The sequence below is a fragment of the Pan paniscus genome, chromosome 7 (genome assembly GCF_029289425.2).
Source record: "Pan paniscus chromosome 7, NHGRI_mPanPan1-v2.0_pri, whole genome shotgun sequence".
NCBI classification, from domain to species: Eukaryota; Metazoa; Chordata; class Mammalia; order Primates; family Hominidae; genus Pan; species Pan paniscus.
This window is the reverse complement of record NC_073256.2, coordinates 162,246,691-162,264,710: the sequence shown is the minus strand read 5'-3', so window position 1 is coordinate 162,264,710 and position 18,020 is coordinate 162,246,691. Positions and strand designations below refer to the sequence as shown.

Below are 18,020 nucleotides of genomic sequence, written 5' to 3'. Positions count from 1 at the left end.
AGACTCTGGCTGGGTGCAGTGACTCAGGCCTGTAAGGTTCAGACTCTGGCTGGGTGCACTGACTCATGCCTGTAAGGTTCAGACTCTGGCTGGGTGCAGTGACTCGTGCCTGTAAGGTTCAGACTCTGGCTGGGTGCAGTGACTCGTGCCTGTAAGGTTCAGACTCTGGCTGGGTGCACTGACTCGTGCCTGTAAGGTTCAGACTCTGGCCGGGTGCACTGACTCATGCCTGTAAGGTTCAGACTCTGGCCGGGTGCAGTGACTCATGCCTGTAAGGTTCAGACTCTGGCCGGGTGCAGTGCTCATGCCTGTAAGGTTCAGACTCTGGCTGGGTGCAGTGACTCAGGCCTGTAAGGTTCAGACTCTAGCCGGGTGCAGTGCTCATGCCTGTAAGGTTCAGACTCTGGCTGGGTGCAGTGACTCAGGCCTGTAAGGTTCAGACTCTGGCTGGATGCAGTGCTCATGCCTGTAAGGTTCAGACTCTGGCTGGGTGCAGTGACTCAGGCCTGTAAGGTTCAGACTCTGGCTGGGTGCAGTGCTCATGCCTGTAAGGTTCAGACTCTGGCTGGGTGCAGTGACTCAGGCCTGTAAGGTTCAGACTCTGGCTGGGTGCAGTGACTCAGGCCTGTAAGGTTCAGACTCTGGCTGGGTGCAGTGCTCATGCCTGTAAGGTTCAGACTCTGGCTGGGTGCAGTGACTCAGGCCTGTAAGGTTCAGACTCTGGCTGGGTGCACTGACTCATGCCTGTAAGGTTCAGACTCTGGCTGGGTGCACTGACTCATGCCTGTAAGGTTCAGACTCTGGCTGGGTGCAATGACTCATGCCTGTAAGGTTCAGACTCTGGCTGGATGCAGTGCTCATGCCTGTAAGGTTCAGACTCTGGCTGGGTGCACTGACTCATGCCTGTAAGGTTCAGACTCTGGCTGGGTGCAGTGCTCATGCCTGTAAGGTTCAGACTCTGGCTGGGAGTAGGGGCTCATGCCTGTAAGGTTCAGACTCTGGCTGGGTGCAGTGCTCATGCCTGTAAGGTTCAGACTCTGGCTGGGTGCAGTGACTCGTGCCTGTAAGGTTCAGACTCTGGCTGGATGCAGTGCTCATGCCTGTAAGGTTCAGACTCTGGCTGGGTGCAGTGACTCATGCCTGTAAGGTTCAGACTCTGGCTGGGTGCAGTGCTCATGCCTGTAAGGTTCAGACTCTGGCTGGGTGCACTGACTCATGCCTGTAAGGTTCAGACTGTGGCTGGGTGCACTGACTCGTGCCTGTAAGGTTCAGACTCTGGCTGGGTGCAGTGACTCGTGCCTGTAAGGTTCAGATTCTGGCTGGGTGCAGTGACTCGTGCCTGTAAGGTTCAGACTCTGGCTGGGTGCAGTGACTCATGCCTGTAAGGTTCAGACTCTGGCTGGGTGCAGTGACTCATGCCTGTAAGGTTCAGACTCTGGCTGGGTGCAGGGCTCATGCCTGTAAGGTTCAGACTCTGGCTGGGTGCAGTGACTCGTGCCTGTAAGGTTCAGACTCTGGCTGGGTGCACTGACTCATGGTTCAGACTCTGGCTGGGTGCAGTGCTCATGCCTGTAAGGTTCAGACTCTGGCTGGGTGCAGTGACTCGTGCCTGTAAGGTTCAGACTCTGGCTGGGTGCACTGACTCGTGCCTGTAAGGTTCAGACTCTGGCTGGGTGCAGTGACTCGTGCCTGTAAGGTTCAGACTCTGGCTGGGTGCAGTGACTCGTGCCTGTAAGGTTCAGACTCTGGCTGGGTGCAGTGACTCGTGCCTGTAAGGTTCAGACTCTGGCTGGGTGCAGTGACTCGTGCCTGTAAGGTTCAGACTCTGGCTGGGTGCAGTGACTCGTGCCTGTAAGGTTCAGACTCTGGCTGGGTGCAGTGACTCGTGCCTGTAAGGTTCAGACTCTGGCTGGGTGCAGTGACTCGTGCCTGTAAGGTTCAGACTCTGGCTGGGTGCAGTGACTCGTGCCTGTAAGGTTCAGACTCTGGCTGGGTGCAGTGACTCGTGCCTGTAAGGTTCAGACTCTGGCTGGGTGCAGTGACTCGTGCCTGTAAGGTTCAGACTCTGGCTGGGTGCAGTGACTCGTGCCTGTAAGGTTCAGACTCTGGCTGGGTGCAGTGACTCGTGCCTGTAAGGTTCAGACTCTGGCTGGGTGCAGTGACTCGTGCCTGTAAGGTTCAGACTCTGGCTGGGTGCAGTGACTCGTGCCTGTAAGGTTCAGACTCTGGCTGGGTGCAGTGACTCGTGCCTGTAAGGTTCAGACTCTGGCTGGGTGCAGTGACTCGTGCCTGTAAGGTTCAGACTCTGGCTGGGTGCAGTGACTCGTGCCTGTAAGGTTCAGACTCTGGCTGGGTGCAGTGACTCGTGCCTGTAAGGTTCAGACTCTGGCTGGGTGCAGTGACTCGTGCCTGTAAGGTTCAGACTCTGGCTGGGTGCAGTGACTCGTGCCTGTAAGGTTCAGACTCTGGCTGGGTGCAGTGACTCGTGCCTGTAAGGTTCAGACTCTGGCTGGGTGCAGTGACTCGTGCCTGTAAGGTTCAGACTCTGGCCGGGTGCAGTGCTCATGCCTGTAAGGTTCAGACTCTGGCTGGGTGCAGTGACTCAGGCCTGTAAGGTTCAGACTCTAGCCGGGTGCAGTGCTCATGCCTGTAAGGTTCAGACTCTGGCTGGGTGCAGTGACTCAGGCCTGTAAGGTTCAGACTCTAGCCGGGTGCAGTGCTCATGCCTGTAAGGTTCAGACTCTGGCTGGGTGCAGTGACTCAGGCCTGTAAGGTTCAGACTCTAGCTGGATGCAGTGCTCATGCCTGTAAGGTTCAGACTCTGGCTGGGTGCAGTGACTCAGGCCTGTAAGGTTCAGACTCTGGCTGGGTGCAGTGCTCATGCCTGTAAGGTTCAGACTCTGGCTGGGTGCAGTGACTCAGGCCTGTAAGGTTCAGACTCTGGCTGGGTGCACTGACTCATGCCTGTAAGGTTCAGACTCTGGCTGGGTGCACTGACTCGTGCCTGTAAGGTTCAGACTCTGGCTGGGTGCAGTGACTCGTGCCTGTAAGGTTCAGACTCTGGCTGGATGCAGTGCTCATGCCTGTAAGGTTCAGACTCTGGCTGGGTGCACTGACTCATGCCTGTAAGGTTCAGACTCTGGCTGGGTGCACTGACTCATGCCTGTAAGGTTCAGACTCTGGCTGGGTGCAGTGACTCAGGCCTGTAAGGTTCAGACTCTGGCCGGGTGCAGTGCTCATGCCTGTAAGGTTCAGACTCTGGCTGGGTGCAGTGACTCAGGCCTGTAAGGTTCAGACTCTAGCCGGGTGCAGGGCTCATGCCTGTAAGGTTCAGACTCTGGCTGGGTGCAGTGACTCAGGCCTGTAAGGTTCAGACTCTAGCTGGATGCAGTGCTCATGCCTGTAAGGTTCAGACTCTGGCTGGGTGCAGTGACTCAGGCCTGTAAGGTTCAGACTCTGGCTGGGTGCAGTGCTCATGCCTGTAAGGTTCAGACTCTGGCTGGGTGCAGTGACTCAGGCCTGTAAGGTTCAGACTCTGGCTGGGTGCAGTGACTCAGGCCTGTAAGGTTCAGACTCTGGCTGGGTGCAGTGCTCATGCCTGTAAGGTTCAGACTCTGGCTGGGTGCAGTGACTCAGGCCTGTAAGGTTCAGACTCTGGCTGGGTGCACTGACTCATGCCTGTAAGGTTCAGACTCTGGCTGGGTGCACTGACTCATGCCTGTAAGGTTCAGACTCTGGCTGGGTGCAATGACTCATGCCTGTAAGGTTCAGACTCTGGCTGGATGCAGTGCTCATGCCTGTAAGGTTCAGACTCTGGCTGGGTGCACTGACTCATGCCTGTAAGGTTCAGACTCTGGCTGGGTGCAGTGCTCATGCCTGTAAGGTTCAGACTCTGGCTGGGAGTAGGGGCTCATGCCTGTAAGGTTCAGACTCTGGCTGGGTGCAGTGCTCATGCCTGTAAGGTTCAGACTCTGGCTGGGTGCACTGACTCATGCCTGTAAGGTTCAGACTCTGGCTGGATGCAGTGCTCATGCCTGTAAGGTTCAGACTCTGGCTGGGTGCAGTGACTCATGCCTGTAAGGTTCAGACTCTGGCTGGGTGCAGTGCTCATGCCTGTAAGGTTCAGACTCTGGCTGGGTGCACTGACTCATGCCTGTAAGGTTCAGACTGTGGCTGGGTGCACTGACTCGTGCCTGTAAGGTTCAGACTCTGGCTGGGTGCAGTGACTCGTGCCTGTAAGGTTCAGATTCTGGCTGGGTGCAGTGACTCGTGCCTGTAAGGTTCAGACTCTGGCTGGGTGCAGTGACTCGTGCCTGTAAGGTTCAGACTCTGGCTGGGTGCAGTGACTCATGCCTGTAAGGTTCAGACTCTGGCTGGGTGCAGGGCTCATGCCTGTAAGGTTCAGACTCTGGCTGGGTGCAGTGACTCGTGCCTGTAAGGTTCAGACTCTGGCTGGGTGCACTGACTCATGGTTCAGACTCTGGCTGGGTGCAGTGCTCATGCCTGTAAGGTTCAGACTCTGGCTGGGTGCAGTGACTCGTGCCTGTAAGGTTCAGACTCTGGCTGGGTGCAGTGACTCGTGCCTGTAAGGTTCAGACTCTGGCTGGGTGCAGTGACTCGTGCCTGTAAGGTTCAGACTCTGGCTGGGTGCAGTGACTCGTGCCTGTAAGGTTCAGACTCTGGCTGGGTGCAGTGACTCGTGCCTGTAAGGTTCAGACTCTGGCTGGGTGCAGTGACTCGTGCCTGTAAGGTTCAGACTCTGGCTGGGTGCAGTGACTCGTGCCTGTAAGGTTCAGACTCTGGCTGGGTGCAGTGACTCGTGCCTGTAAGGTTCAGACTCTGGCTGGGTGCAGTGACTCGTGCCTGTAAGGTTCAGACTCTGGCTGGGTGCAGTGACTCGTGCCTGTAAGGTTCAGACTCTGGCTGGGTGCAGTGCCCCGTGCCTGTAAGGTTCAGACTCTGGCTGGGTGCAGTGACTCATGCCTGTAAGGTTCAGACTCTGGCTGGGTGCAGTGACTCATGCCTGTAAGGTTCAGACTCTGGCTGGGTGCAGTGACTCATGCCTGTAAGGTTCAGACTCTGGCTGGGTGCACTGACTCATGCCTGTAAGGTTCAGACTCTGGCTGGGTGCAGTGCTCATGCCTGTAAGGTTCAGACTCTGGCTGGGTGCAGTGACTCATGGTTCAGACTCTGGCTGGGTGCAGTGCTCATGCCTGTAAGGTTCAGACTCTGGCTGGGTGCAGTGACTCATGCCTGTAAGGTTCAGACTCTGGCTGGGTGCAGTGACTCATGCCTGTAACGTTCAGACTCTGGCTGGGTGCAGTGCCCATGCCTGTAAGGTTCAGACTCTGGCTGGGTGCAGTGACTCATGCCTGTAAGGTTCAGACTCTGGCTGGGTGCAGTGACTCATGCCTGTAACGTTCAGACTCTGGCTGGGTGCAGTGACTCATGCCTGTAAGGTTCAGAGTCTGGCTGGGTGCACTGACTCATGCCTGTAAGGTTCAGATTCTGGCTGGGTGCAGTGACTCATGCCTGTAAGGTTCAGATTCTGGCTGGGTGCAATGCTCATGCGTGTAAGGTTCAGACTCTGGCTGGGTGCAGTGACTCATGCCTGTAAGGTTCAGACTCTGGCTGGGTGCAGTGCTCATGCCTGTAAGGTTCAGACTCTGGCTGGGTGCAATGACTCATGCCTGTAAGGTTCAGACTCTGGCTGGGAGTAAGGGCTCATGCCTGTAAGGTTCAGACTCTGGCTGGGTGCAATGACTCATGCCTGTAATCCCAGCACTTTGGAGGCTGAGGCAGGAGGATCACTTGAGCCCAGGAGTTCGAGACCAGCCTGGGCAACAGAGTGAGACCCTGTCTCTACAAAGAACCAAAAAAATTAGCCAGGCGTGGTGGCTCGTGCCTGTAGTCCCAGCTACATGGGAAGCAGAGGTGGGAGGGTCACTTGAGCCTGGGAGGTTGAGGCTGCAGTGAGCCATGATTATGCCACTGCACTCCAGCCTGGGCAACAGAGTGAAATCCTGTCTCAAATGAAAAAAAAAAAAGAAAAGAAAAAGAAATTCAGATTCATCAGGACTATACCAAATCATGCTGGGGAGACAGCAAGTCCTGCCAAGCATGAGTGGAATTCCGTGGTGCAACATCTATAGGGAACTTGGAGAGAGGGGCTACCTCAGGCCCAGCCTCTTTCCTCCCTGTGGAGCTCAGGTCTGTCACGTGGAGAAAGGGTCTAGTTTCTAGGTCTAGAAAGGATGTGGAATTGCCATCATTCTCAACAAGTGAAGTACTCAGAGAGCCTGGAGAGGGGCAGGGGAGAGGGCAGAGCCTACCCAGCCAGGTCAAGTTCCCACAGTTCTCCAGCCGCCTTTTGGTGAAGAGCTAGATGCATCCATTTCCTCCTTGTGAAATACGCAGCCACATCATCAAATGTCACTGACCCCTGAAATAATACGTGGGTGTGGGGAAAAAGGCACTGCTAGAGATCAATTTAAGACAAGGTAAAAATAGTTTGTTTGTTTTTTTTTTAAGAGATGGAGTCTCGCTCTTTCGCCCAGGCTGGACTGCAGTGGCGCTATCTCGGCTCACTGCAAGCTCCGCCTCCTGGGTTCATGCCATTCTCCTGCCTCAGTCTCCTGAGTAGCTGGGATTACAGGCGCCCGCCACCGTGCCCGGCTAATTTTTTTGTATTTTTAGTAGAGACGGGGTTTCACCGTGTTAGCCAAGATGGTCTCAATCTCCTGACCTCATGATCCGCCCGCCTCGGCCTCCCAAAGTGCTGGGATGGGTCCACCGGCTGCCGCGCCCGGCCAAAAATACTTTTAAGTTACAGAAAAAAATACATGGAATTCACTACCCTCAGTAATGTAACTGGGATCAAGCAGAGTGATAAAAATTACTGGAGGCAAATAAATACAGTTATGATTTTTTTTTTTTTTTGAGATGGAGTCTTGCTCTATTGCTAGGCTGGAGTGCAGTGGTGCGATCTTGGCTCACTGCAACCCCCGCGTCCCGGGTTCAAGCGATTCCCCTGCCTCAGCCTCCCCAAGTAGCTGGGATTACAGGTGCACGCCAGCACTCCCGGCTAATTATTTGTATTTTAGTAGAGATGGGGTTTCACCATGTTGGCCAGGATGGTCTCGATCTCCTGACCTTGTGATTCACCTGCCTCAGCTTCCCAAAGTGCTGGGATTACAGGCATGAGCCACCACGCCTGGCCACAGTATGGTTTTATTGCTAATCTTCTGTACTCACCTTTTGCTTCTCCAAGCCCCAGCTGGAAGAAACAAATCTGGTGTTCCCTGACTCTGCACCACCCAAGTCAGGGTGGTTCAGTCCCCCAGCTTCGACAGAAGAACCACATCACTCAGGCCCACAATTCCCCAAACCACAGGAAGAGCAACCAGGTTTTAGGCCCTGGTGATGGGACAGGTGGCCATGAGGCCTCCTGTGTAAACCTGGAACTTGGGAAGAGGCCTCGGAGCAACCCGCTACAGCCAGAAGTTCCCACCCCAGCTCACGGGGGAAGGGCCAGTGGAACAGGAATGTGTTCTTCCTAGAGAAAGCCTTGTGACTTCCTGCCCTTTCAGTAAAGGCTTTTGTGCATTCTACTGGAATGTCAGGTATCAAACCACTACCGCCACCGCATAGCCCTTGCCCGCCTGCAGTCGGCCTTCTGGTCCGTCTGACGCAGTCGACCTCTGCAGCATTCACCTTGCTTCCTATCTTGTTTTGCTTCCAACTTTCCATTACAAAAAACTTCCAATGTAGAGAATATTAAAAACTACCTCCTGTAATCCCAGCACTTTCGGAGGCTAAGGAGGGTGGATCACGAGGTCAGGAGATGAAGACCAGCCTGGCCAAGATGGTGAAACCCCGTCTCTATGAAAGATACAAAACTTAGCTGGGCGTGGTGGCAAGCGCCTGTAATCCCAGCTACTTGGGAGGCTGAGGCAGGAGAATCGCTTAAACCTGGGAGGCGGAGGTTGCAGTGAGCCGAGATCGTACCAGTGCACTCCAGACTGGGTGACAGAGCGAGACTCCATCTCAAAAAAAAAAAAAAAAAAAACCACACCTTCCATATGCACCTGAATTCAGCAGCTGCCGCTCTGTTGTCCTGTTCTCTGAAATGCTCTCTACATGTTGTATTTCTGGCTGAACCATTTGGAAGTGATTTGCAGCTGGTAACACATCTCCCCAAGTGTCGCAGCCCTCCTCTCAAGAATGAGACCATCACTGCACATAACCACACCTAAGAAAATTAACAGTAATTCTGTAATCTCATTTAATAGCCAGCCCATGTTCAAATTTTCCCAATGTCCCCAAAATGTCCAGTAAAGTATGTTGCCCAGTCTGGTCTCAAACTCCTGGGCTCAGCTCAAGCGATCCTCCTGCCTTGGCCTCCCAAAGTGCTGGAACTACAGATGTGAGCCACTATGCCCAGTCTCCACCTACACAGGAGAAACGGCGCCCTGTCTGCTTGTGGGCTGCCTCTTCCGGCTTTGGAACTACAGGCAGCATTATAGCCACAAGCCTCCAATACCCTATTATTTCTCAGGACCAGGCCCCTTTCTGAATAGGCCTGTGACAAGCCCCAAATTCCAGTGTCAAGAACTCCAGTAGACGGGGGAGACCCTTCTTTCTGAGCCTGCAAGTTGCAACAGAGGATAAGTGGTCCTTGTCCCTGCAGCTTTGTCCTGGGTGGCCCCTCCCCCGCTCTCATTCAGGTCATTCCATGTTCTCATTGCTGGGACATCCCTTGCGTGCATCTCCTCATGAACCCACAAAGGGAACTCTCTGGATGTGTACACGTGGGATTCCGGTTCGCAGGGAAGTTACGTATTTTTCTGCCAAAATAGTTACTCCGCTTCCCATTTCCGCCAGCTCTGAAGACTCGCACCAGTTCCCCACATCTGTGCATTTGTTACTGTCGGGTGTTTCTTGGCCATGTGCTTTTCAACTTTGTCCCTGTTTTTGCCCATTTTTTTCTATTGGAATTTTTTTTTTTAGACAGAATCTCACTCTGTAGCTGGAGTGCAGTGGTGTGATCTCGGCTCACTGCAAGCTCTGCCTCCCAGGTCCCGGTTCAAGCAATTCTCCTGCCTCAGCCTCCCGAGTAGCTGGGATTACACACACCCACCACCACGTCCAGCTAATTTTTTTGTATTTTTAGCAGAGACGGGGTTTCACCATGTTGGCCAGGCTGGTCTTGAACTCCTGACCTCGTGATCCGCCTGCCTCGGCCTCCCAAAGTGCTGGGATTACAGGCGTGGGCCACCACGCCCGGTCCAGAAAATTTTTTATTTGTCTTATTTCATTGATTTGGGTGAGGCCTGTATCTATTTTGCAAACATTTCCCCACTTGTTGCTTGTTTTCTGGTGTGGTGGCCATGACGGCCACCTGGGCCTAGCCCACACAGGGTCACCTCTGGCTCCAATGTTGACTTTTCTCGCTCTCGCTGTCTATGTCCCATCTGCCACCCAAACTGGGGGTTCCTTTTCTTTCTCCTCCTTACCCCCGCAGGAGTCATGCTAACACAGGTCCCTAACATTTCCCATCAGGGGCGTCAACACCACCATAGAGCAGCCAGAGAACGTAAAAAAAACAACACAGCCACTGTGAGAACCCATTAGCGGTGTCCTGTGATCCTGGAATGAAGTGCAGGCTAACAGGGTCCCCCATAGTTTGGCCCCATCTCTAGTCTCACCTGTACCTCTTCCTCCCCAGCTTAGCCTCAGGCTTTTCCTGACGTGCCACACTGTCCTGTGCCGTGGGGCCTCTGCCACACAGTTCCATGGCTTAAGCCACTCTCTACCTGGCTACGGCCTCAGAATGGCCTCCCTGACCCCACAGATCAGGCTGGCTTATGTCGTGTGCTCCTGGGGCACTCGGCTCCCCTTTTTCTGCTGTGTCTTGTTTAGTATTCGTATGTCTCCAGCCCAGCAGACTGTGCACTCCACAAGGAGAAAGCCCCAGTTCCTGCACACAGCCTGGCGCACAGGTGGTACCCAATACATACTTGCTGAATGGACAAGGAGGCTCTTTTAAGCCCTAGAGGCATTTGCTAGGTAGAGAAGCTCCAGGCAGAGTAGAAGGCACTCACTGGAAGGATGGACAGCTCACCTGACGTCCAGCCTTTGAGGGCACAGCTGAGATTCCCAGCTTCTGGGCTGTGGCAATGGGCAGACATCCAGAACAGTAGGGGCTAGGGGACAGAAGGACCAAGAGAGTCCAGCGGGGACTGTGGGGGACGGACCAGGAGAGTCCAGCGGGGACTGTGGGGGGCAGACGGACCAAGAGAGTCCAGCTGTGACCTGTGGCTCCTCCACTGACCAGGTCTCTTCTCTTCCCCTGTCCTCCGGGCTTGCTTGGAACAAGTTCTTTTGGTGACATTAAGCTGCCTCTGGCACACATTCTAAAGTGGCTGTGGTCACTCCGGGCCAGCCTGAGGGCTGGAGGCCGCCCCAGGGTTTGTGTGCGTCTCAGTGCGGGATGTGAAGTGGTCACTCCGGGCCAGCCTGAGGGCTGGAGGCCGCACCAGGGTTTGTGTGCGTCTCAGTGCGGGATGTGAAGTGGGCCCCCCATGGGACTTCTTTTCCCAGCAACAGTCACGGCCTGGCTGATCCAGGCAGGATGCAGTGCGGAAGCTGGCCACACCCAGCCAGGACCAAGATGGGGATAGGAACAGCCCTAGTTGCCCTCACTGCTCATTACACGCAAATTGTAATGAATACATTAGCATAAGACATGCCCGCCAGCGTGTGACTGTTTACAGATGCCATCGCAGCACCACAGGTTCCCCTTACACGGCTTAAAAGACAGGGTTCCTCCGTTCAGGGAACTGCCCACTCCTTTTCTAGAAAACTTGTGAGTAACCCACTCCTTCTTTTTTGTTTTTGAAACAGAGTCTCACTCTGTCGCCCAAGCTGGAGTGCAGTGGCACAATCTTAGTTCACTGCAACCTGCGCCTCCCAGGTTCAAGTGATTCTCCTGCCTCAGCCTCCTGAGTAGCTGGGATTACAGGCACGTGTCACTATGCCCGGCTAATTTCTGTATTTTTAGTAGAGACGGGTTTCACCATGTTGGCCAGGATGGTCTCGATCTCCTGACCTCGTGATCCTCCTGCCTCGGCCTCCCAAAGTGCTGGGATAACAGGTGTGAGCCACCCCACCCGGCCAACCCACCCCTTCTTTAGCATATTGCATTAGTCCATTCTCACACTGCTATAAAGAAATATCCAAGACTGGGTAGTTTATAAAGAAAGAGGGTTAATTGGCCCATGGTTCTGCAGGCTGTACAGGAAGCATGGCGGAACCTGCTTCTTGGCAGAAGGCGAAGGGGGAGCCAGCATTTTACATGGTGGAAGCAGGAGGAAGAGAGAAGAGAGGGGGTAGAGGTGCCACACACCTTTAAATGACCAGCTCTCAAGAACTCACTCACTCTCAGAAGAGCATTAAGGGGGAAATCCACCATTGTCATCCAGTCCCCTCCCACCAGGCCCACCGCCAGCATTGGGGATTAAATTTCAGCATGAGATTTGGGTGGGGACACAGATCCAAAACATATCACATATAACTCAGGAGTAGCTATGAAGACTGCGAGCCAGCTGTCTGCCAGTGCTGCCCTGCCTGTGGGGTAGCCCTGCTCTGTCTACAGAGCAGGCATTTTCCTATACTCTGTTGCTCTGATAAATGTGCTTTGCTTTCACTTTACTCTGTCAGCTCACTCTTGAATTCCTTCCTGTGCAAAGCCAAGAACCCTCCCAGGCCGAGCCCTGATGGTGGGGTTCGCCTGCATCTGATGTGTGGACAAAACCATTTATGTTGAGAGTCTGCAGTTCTTAAAGACCAAGGTTGAAGCCTAGTTGGGAGGAGGGCTTAGAGAAGCCTGAGTTGGAGAGGAGACTCTTTGCCATCCCACAGCTCACCCTCCTCCAGGCATAAGGGACCGCCCTGGCATGGCCACAGCCTTGGTGACCTTCTCCACATCCAGCCAGGGGAGAGTCTCAGAGAGCCCCAGCCTGCTCTCCATGCTGCTGCCAGAATTGTTTTCCTACAACACTCTCAGGACCAGGGAAACACAGAAAGCTGTTTTAGGGGAGCATCTGGCTTTTGCTCCTCCAACTCATTCTCTGCAGAGCAGCAAGAGTGAAGTACCTGCGTGTGGAGAAGGAACCTGTAACAGGTAGTATTGGGGAATCTGCCCCAATATTCACGTAAGTTCTATTTTTCCTAAGCGTCGGCTGGCTTGAGAAATAAAGGGACAGAGTAAAACAGAGAGAAATTTTAAAGCTGGGCGTCCAGGGAAGACATCACATGTCGGTAGGTTCCGTGATGCCCCGCAAGCCGCAAAAACCAGCAAGTTTTTATTAGGGATTTTCAAAAGGCGAGGGAGTGTGCGAATAAGTGTGGGTCACAGACATCAAGTACTTAACAGGGTAATAGAGTATCACAAGGCAAGTGGAGGCAGGGTGAGATCACAGGACCACAGGACTGAGGCGAAATTAAAATTGCTAATGAAGTTTCGGGCACCATTGTCATTGATAACATCTTATCAGGAGACAGCGTTTTGAGAGCAACCGGTCTGACCAAAATTATTAGGTGGGAATTTCCTCTTCCTAATAAGCCTGGGAGCGCTATGGGAGACTGGAGTCTATCTCATCTCTGCAGTTTCGACCATAAGAGACAGGCGCACCTGGGGGGGCTGTTTATAAGCCTATACCTCCAGGTGCGTATTCTCTTTCTCAGGGATGTTCCATGCTGAGAAAAAGAATTCAGCGATATTTCTCCCATTTGCTTTTGAAAGAAGAGAAATATGACTCTGTTCTGTCCGGCTCACTGGAGGTCAGAGCTTAAGGTTATCTCTTATTCCCTGAACAATTGCTGTTATCCTGTTCTTTTTTCAAGGTGCCCACATTTCATATTGCTCAAACACACATGCTCTACAATTTGTGCAGTTAATGCAATTATTACAGGGTCCTGAGGCAACATACATCCTCCTTGGCTGACAGGATTAAGGGATTAAAGTAAAGACAGACATAGGAAATCACAAGGGTACTGATTGGGGAAGTGATAAGTGTCCATGAAATCTTTACAATTTATGTTTAGAGATTGCAGTAAAGACAGGCATAAGAAATTATAAAAGTATTAATTTGGGGAACTAATAAATGTCCATAAAATCTTCACAATCCACGTTCTTCTGCCATGGCTTCCGCCGGTCCCTCCGTTTGGGGTCCCTGACTTCCTGCAACAAGGTAGCTCCCGCCCCTCCAGCTTCTTTGTCCTTCCAATCTTCCTGGGATCAGACGGAATGCACTGGGGTCTGCTCTTTGCCGTGGCAGAGGCCTCTACATATGACTGGGAGGGTCAGTTTCTCACGACAGTTAGCAGGCGCTTGTGGCTGCAGATGCAAAATCATGGTCCCTAATCGGCTTTAGTATTATTTTATTTATTTTATTTTTAGAAATGGGTTCTCACTATGTTGGCCAGGCTGCCTGAATTCTGGTGTTTTTGTACGTGGAAACTGGTGATGCAAGTACTGAATGTACCTCAGGCAGCCGGAGGAAGATACAGACGGATTGCCATCCGTCCCCCAGGTTAAGGATTCCCAATGAAGTCACTCTCTTCCCACCACTCCTCCTGAGAGGGTACGGTGGAAGGAAGGGTCTGAATTTTCCTCCCCAGAATTTCCCAAGACACAGGTATATTTGTCATGAATGTGAGGAGTGAGAACAAGGGCCTGCCCTGGCCCCTAGTCTGATTGCCCTCTCTGGCACTGCTTGCTGTGGGTGTTAGACCCAGTTAAATTTTTGTTGTTGTTGTTGCTGTTGTTGATGGAGTCTCACTCTGTCACCCAGGCTGGAGTGCAGTGGTGCGATCTCAGCTCACTGCAACCTCCACCTCCCAGGTTCAAGCGATTCTCCTGCCTCAGCCTCCCGAGTAGCTGGGATTACAAGCGTGCACCACCACACCCGGCTAATTTTTTGTAGTTTTAGTAGAGATGGAGTTTCACCACGTTGGCCAGGCTAGTCTCAAACTCCTGACCTCAGTTGATCCGCTCACCTCGGCCTCCCAAAGTGCTGGGATTATAGGCGTGAGCCACCGCGCCCAGCCAATGGGTAAATATGCTGAGTATGTATTTCTAAAGGTTTGAACACAGAAGAAAGGTCTGAGATGGAATTTTTTTAAGTGGGGTAATTTACATGTAAGTAGCAGTTGAAGAAATGAGACAAGGTAAGCTCTCTTAGAGGAAAATGTAGAATAAAGTAAGGAGAATGCCCAGGGCAGACACTGAGTAGAGGAGAAAGTAGCAAAGGAGATTGAGAGTGGTTGGCAGAAAATGAAGGAAGGGCGGTATTATTGATGATAAGGAAATTGAGTGTTCCAAGAAGGACGGACAGTTCATGGTGTCAGATATTGCTGAGAGGTCAAGTAAAGGAAAACTAAAAAATGCCCACTGGTGGCCAGGCACTATGGCTCACACCTGTAATCCCAGCACTTTGGGAGGTCAAAGCAGGTGGATTACTTGAGGTCAGGAGTTTGAGACCAGCCTGGGCAACAGAGCAAGACCCTGTCTCTACCAAAAAAATACAAAAAATTAGCCAGATGTGGCACGCATCTGTGATCCCAGCTACTCATAAGGCTGAGGTGGGAGGATTGCTTGAGCCTGGGGAGGTGAAGGTTGCAGTGAGCCGAGATTGTGCCACTGCACTCCAGCGTGGGTAACAGAGAGAGACCTTGTCTCAAAGGAAAAAAAAAGCCCACTGGTTTTAGAAACAGGGAGGTCAGTGGAGTAGGGAACAGCTCTGCTCTGGGCCCTGAGGACCTTGGACATCTTCACATAGCTGTGTGGCAAGGTCCATCACTGTGTGAACTGAGTTTGGCAGAATGCTTGGAGGTTCCTCCTGAAACTAAGGGAGACAAGCAACCTTGTAAGAAACGACAGTGACACCAGCGCCCCTGGGCCCCTGGTTGGCTGCGTCTGGGATGCTCCCTTTGCCCCTCCTTGGGGTACAGCTGCGGACACACCACTGCCTGGCTGCAGTGTGGAGCTGGTGCCTCAGCAGCACCGTGGTCACCATCTGTGCTTTCTGTCATCTGGCCCCTATGGTTTGCTGTCATCTTGTGTGTCTAGGGACACAGGCTGCTGATCATGCTGTAGCTGTTTGAGTAAGAAATAAACAATCTAGGCTGGGCACAGTGGCACACACCTGTAATCCTAGCACTTCGGGAGGCCGACGCGGGTGGATCACTTGAGGTCAGGAGTTTGCCACCAGCCTGACTAATATGGTGAAACCCCGTCTCTATGAAATACAAAAAAATTAGCTGGACATGGTCATGCATGCCTGTAATCCGAGCTACTTGTGAAGCTGAGACAGGAGAATCACTTGTACCTGGGAGGTGGAGGTTGCAGTGAGCCAAGATCTCACCATTGCGCTCCAGCGTGGGCAACAAGAGTAAAACTCCACCTCAAAAAAAAGAAAGAAAGAAAGAAACAATCTATATCCCTTGTGCTCATTGCTGATCAAATCCATGTAAATATGGCAAACCAGCCTAGCATCTGTGGCAGTGACGCCGGTAACCCTGTCAGCTGCTGGATTGCTGCCTAGGGACTGCTTCGATGCTTGGCAGTTGGTAGCCCTGTAAATAGGAAATATCCGTTAGGAGAGCCTGCAGCCACCAGTCACAGAGTGATTACACGCCCCCTGTAGGAGATGTGAAAAAGAAAAAGAGGAAATCAAATACTCTGCAATCTTACAACTAGTATGATGTATTTATTTTCAGCTTTTTATATACGTTTTTCAAGCACTTCCCAAGTGTTTATAGAGTACTTACTATGTTCCGGGCTGGTGGCTGAGCAGTGAACAAACCAACCTAGGTCCCTATATCTGGAAACCTTCTTAAGTTTGTGAACTTAAACACCCATATATACAATTGAGATCATATCATAAATATAATTTTCTATTCTATTTTTCACATTCTATTTCATAAGCATTACCCTCTGCCAATAATTTTTTTTCAAATACCACACATAATGGCTGCATAATGTTCAACTGAGTGTACAGAAGACAATAGATTTATCTATTTCTGTGCTGCAAAAAGCATAATTATCTTCCATTTCCCCTTCTATGAATAACTAGCTATTTTCCAAATTCTCCCCATTATTTAAAAAAAACCACACACACAACAAACTCTGGAATGGGCACCCTTCTCTTTGTAACTTTTGTTATTTCCATAGGATAGATTCCTAGATTAATTGAAGTGTTTAAGGCTCTTTATGTACAGCTTAATTCATTTTCAACATTGTACTAAACGCGCTTCCGCAAGCATAGCAGTGCATAATTCTCCACAATCTCCCCAGCACTGATATTAATAATGTAAGGCATCTTCTTAATCATGTGTGACTTTGCATGGTGCTTTAGACTTCTAGACATTCTCCATCCTCGTTGATTGTCTCAAGTTCAGATATAAAATTTCTGCCTTGCTTCTAACACAGTGTACAGGGCCTACACTATATTCTGGGTGACAAGATGGCTTGGCTTTCCTTTCCTTCTCCCCCTGCTCCTAAGCTGGTCTCCTCACCTTTATCAAGTGCTATTTTTTCAACCATGCTTTATTGTGTAGGGGCCAAAGGGAAAGTTCCTCTTTGCCCTCTGAAGGTTCACTGAAAGCCAACTCATAAAAGGCAGATTTTTGGAGAAAAGGCAAATAAATGGATTTATTATTTATTTATTTATTTATTATTTATTTTTGAGATGGAGTCTCGCTCTGTCACCCAGGCTGGAGTGCGGTGGCGCGATCTCGGCTCACTGCAACCTCCGCCTCCCGGGTTCAAGCGATTCTCCCGCCTCAGCCTCCGGAGTAGCTGGGATTACAGGCGCCGCCACCACGCCCGGCCTTTACCGCCAGTTTTCACACAGAAAAGCGGGGGGAACATCAGAGTCGTGTTTTTAGGTTTTGCGGCTGGCTTTGGGGGTCTGGTCTCTGGGACTCGCCTTGGGTAAAAGGGATTCACTCTGTGAGGAGCCTCGCGGGAGAAAAGAACTGAGACTGGAGGGCTGGGAAGGTCAGAGGGAAACTGCCTCCCAGGCCTTCATTTTGGGGCGTTGTGTTCTGAGCCCCGATAACTGTAACATCTTCATAAGCGACTTTCTGGTGGTTATGGTGAATCGGGACACACGATGTATGGTGACCGACGGGGGAGCCGGGACCCCAGCGGGGTTAGGGTTCAGGTGAGGGTTTAGGGTCGGGGCGAGCGCGGCGCGGCCCGGATGCGCAGCGTCACCGCGCCAGACCCTCCGCTCAGCTGCCGTGAGCTCTCCCCCTCCCCGACCATAGACGGCGCAGGCCTCCAGTCATCCCAGAGCGGCCCCGGAAGAATCCGGGCGGAACCGCGGCTGGCTTCCGGTTCCCGGCGTTCTCGGAGGCGCACTGAGGCCCCGCAGGGGGCGGGGAAGCCTGCGTGTGCGCAGCTCGGCCCGGCCCGCCCTCTTCCTCCTAGCCCGCCCCCTCCCCGGCTCTGGACCCGGTTCTGTGAGAGGGTCCGCTCCGGGCTTGGTGCGACTGCGCAGCTCCTCGGTGGCTTCCCCGGGCCGAGCAAACAGGTGGGGCAGTGTCGGACCAGGAAGGAGCGCCAAGCGGGCAGGCAGGCGGGGAGGGCGCGGGGAGGCGGCGGCCAGTCCAGGAGGAGCCTGTTCTGGGTGCCGCGGGAGCCACCGACGGGCTGCAGAGGCCGGGAGGAGGCGACCGCAGCGCGGCCCTAGAAGGCTGGACTGAGGACCACAGCTGGCTTCCGGCCTCTCCCCGGAGCCTGGGGCCTTCGGCAGCATCCCCGCGGCCTCCTTCTCACGTCCTCAGCCTTGGTGAGGCTGCACCCTCACGTGGCTCTTTGCCCCAGGTTGGCCAGGCAGGTAGAACGGCCCTGCACCCCATTTCCAGGGCCTTCAGCAGGTCTGGACCACGGGAACTGCCAGCTTTCACCCCTTAGCCGGGCGTCCCTGGATCCCCCCGGGCTCTGGCTC

General features: G+C 52.8%; 1 protein-coding gene across 2 annotated transcripts in view; it reads left to right on the top strand.

Annotated features, from left to right (window-relative positions):
• The first annotated feature begins 16,794 nt into the window (after positions 1-16,794).
• ZNF251 (zinc finger protein 251) overlaps positions 16,795-18,020 on the top strand; it is a 35,482-nt gene continuing 34,256 nt past the window's right edge. The window contains exon 1 of one of the 2 annotated variants that reach the window (XM_008972724.5): positions 16,795-17,603. In XM_008972724.5, the coding sequence (XP_008970972.2) occupies positions 17,271-17,603 (333 nt within the window). In that variant the 5' untranslated portion in view covers positions 16,795-17,270. Of the gene's footprint in view, positions 17,862-18,020 lie in introns of both variants that reach the window. The other variant, XM_008972725.6, reaches the window with a different exon arrangement.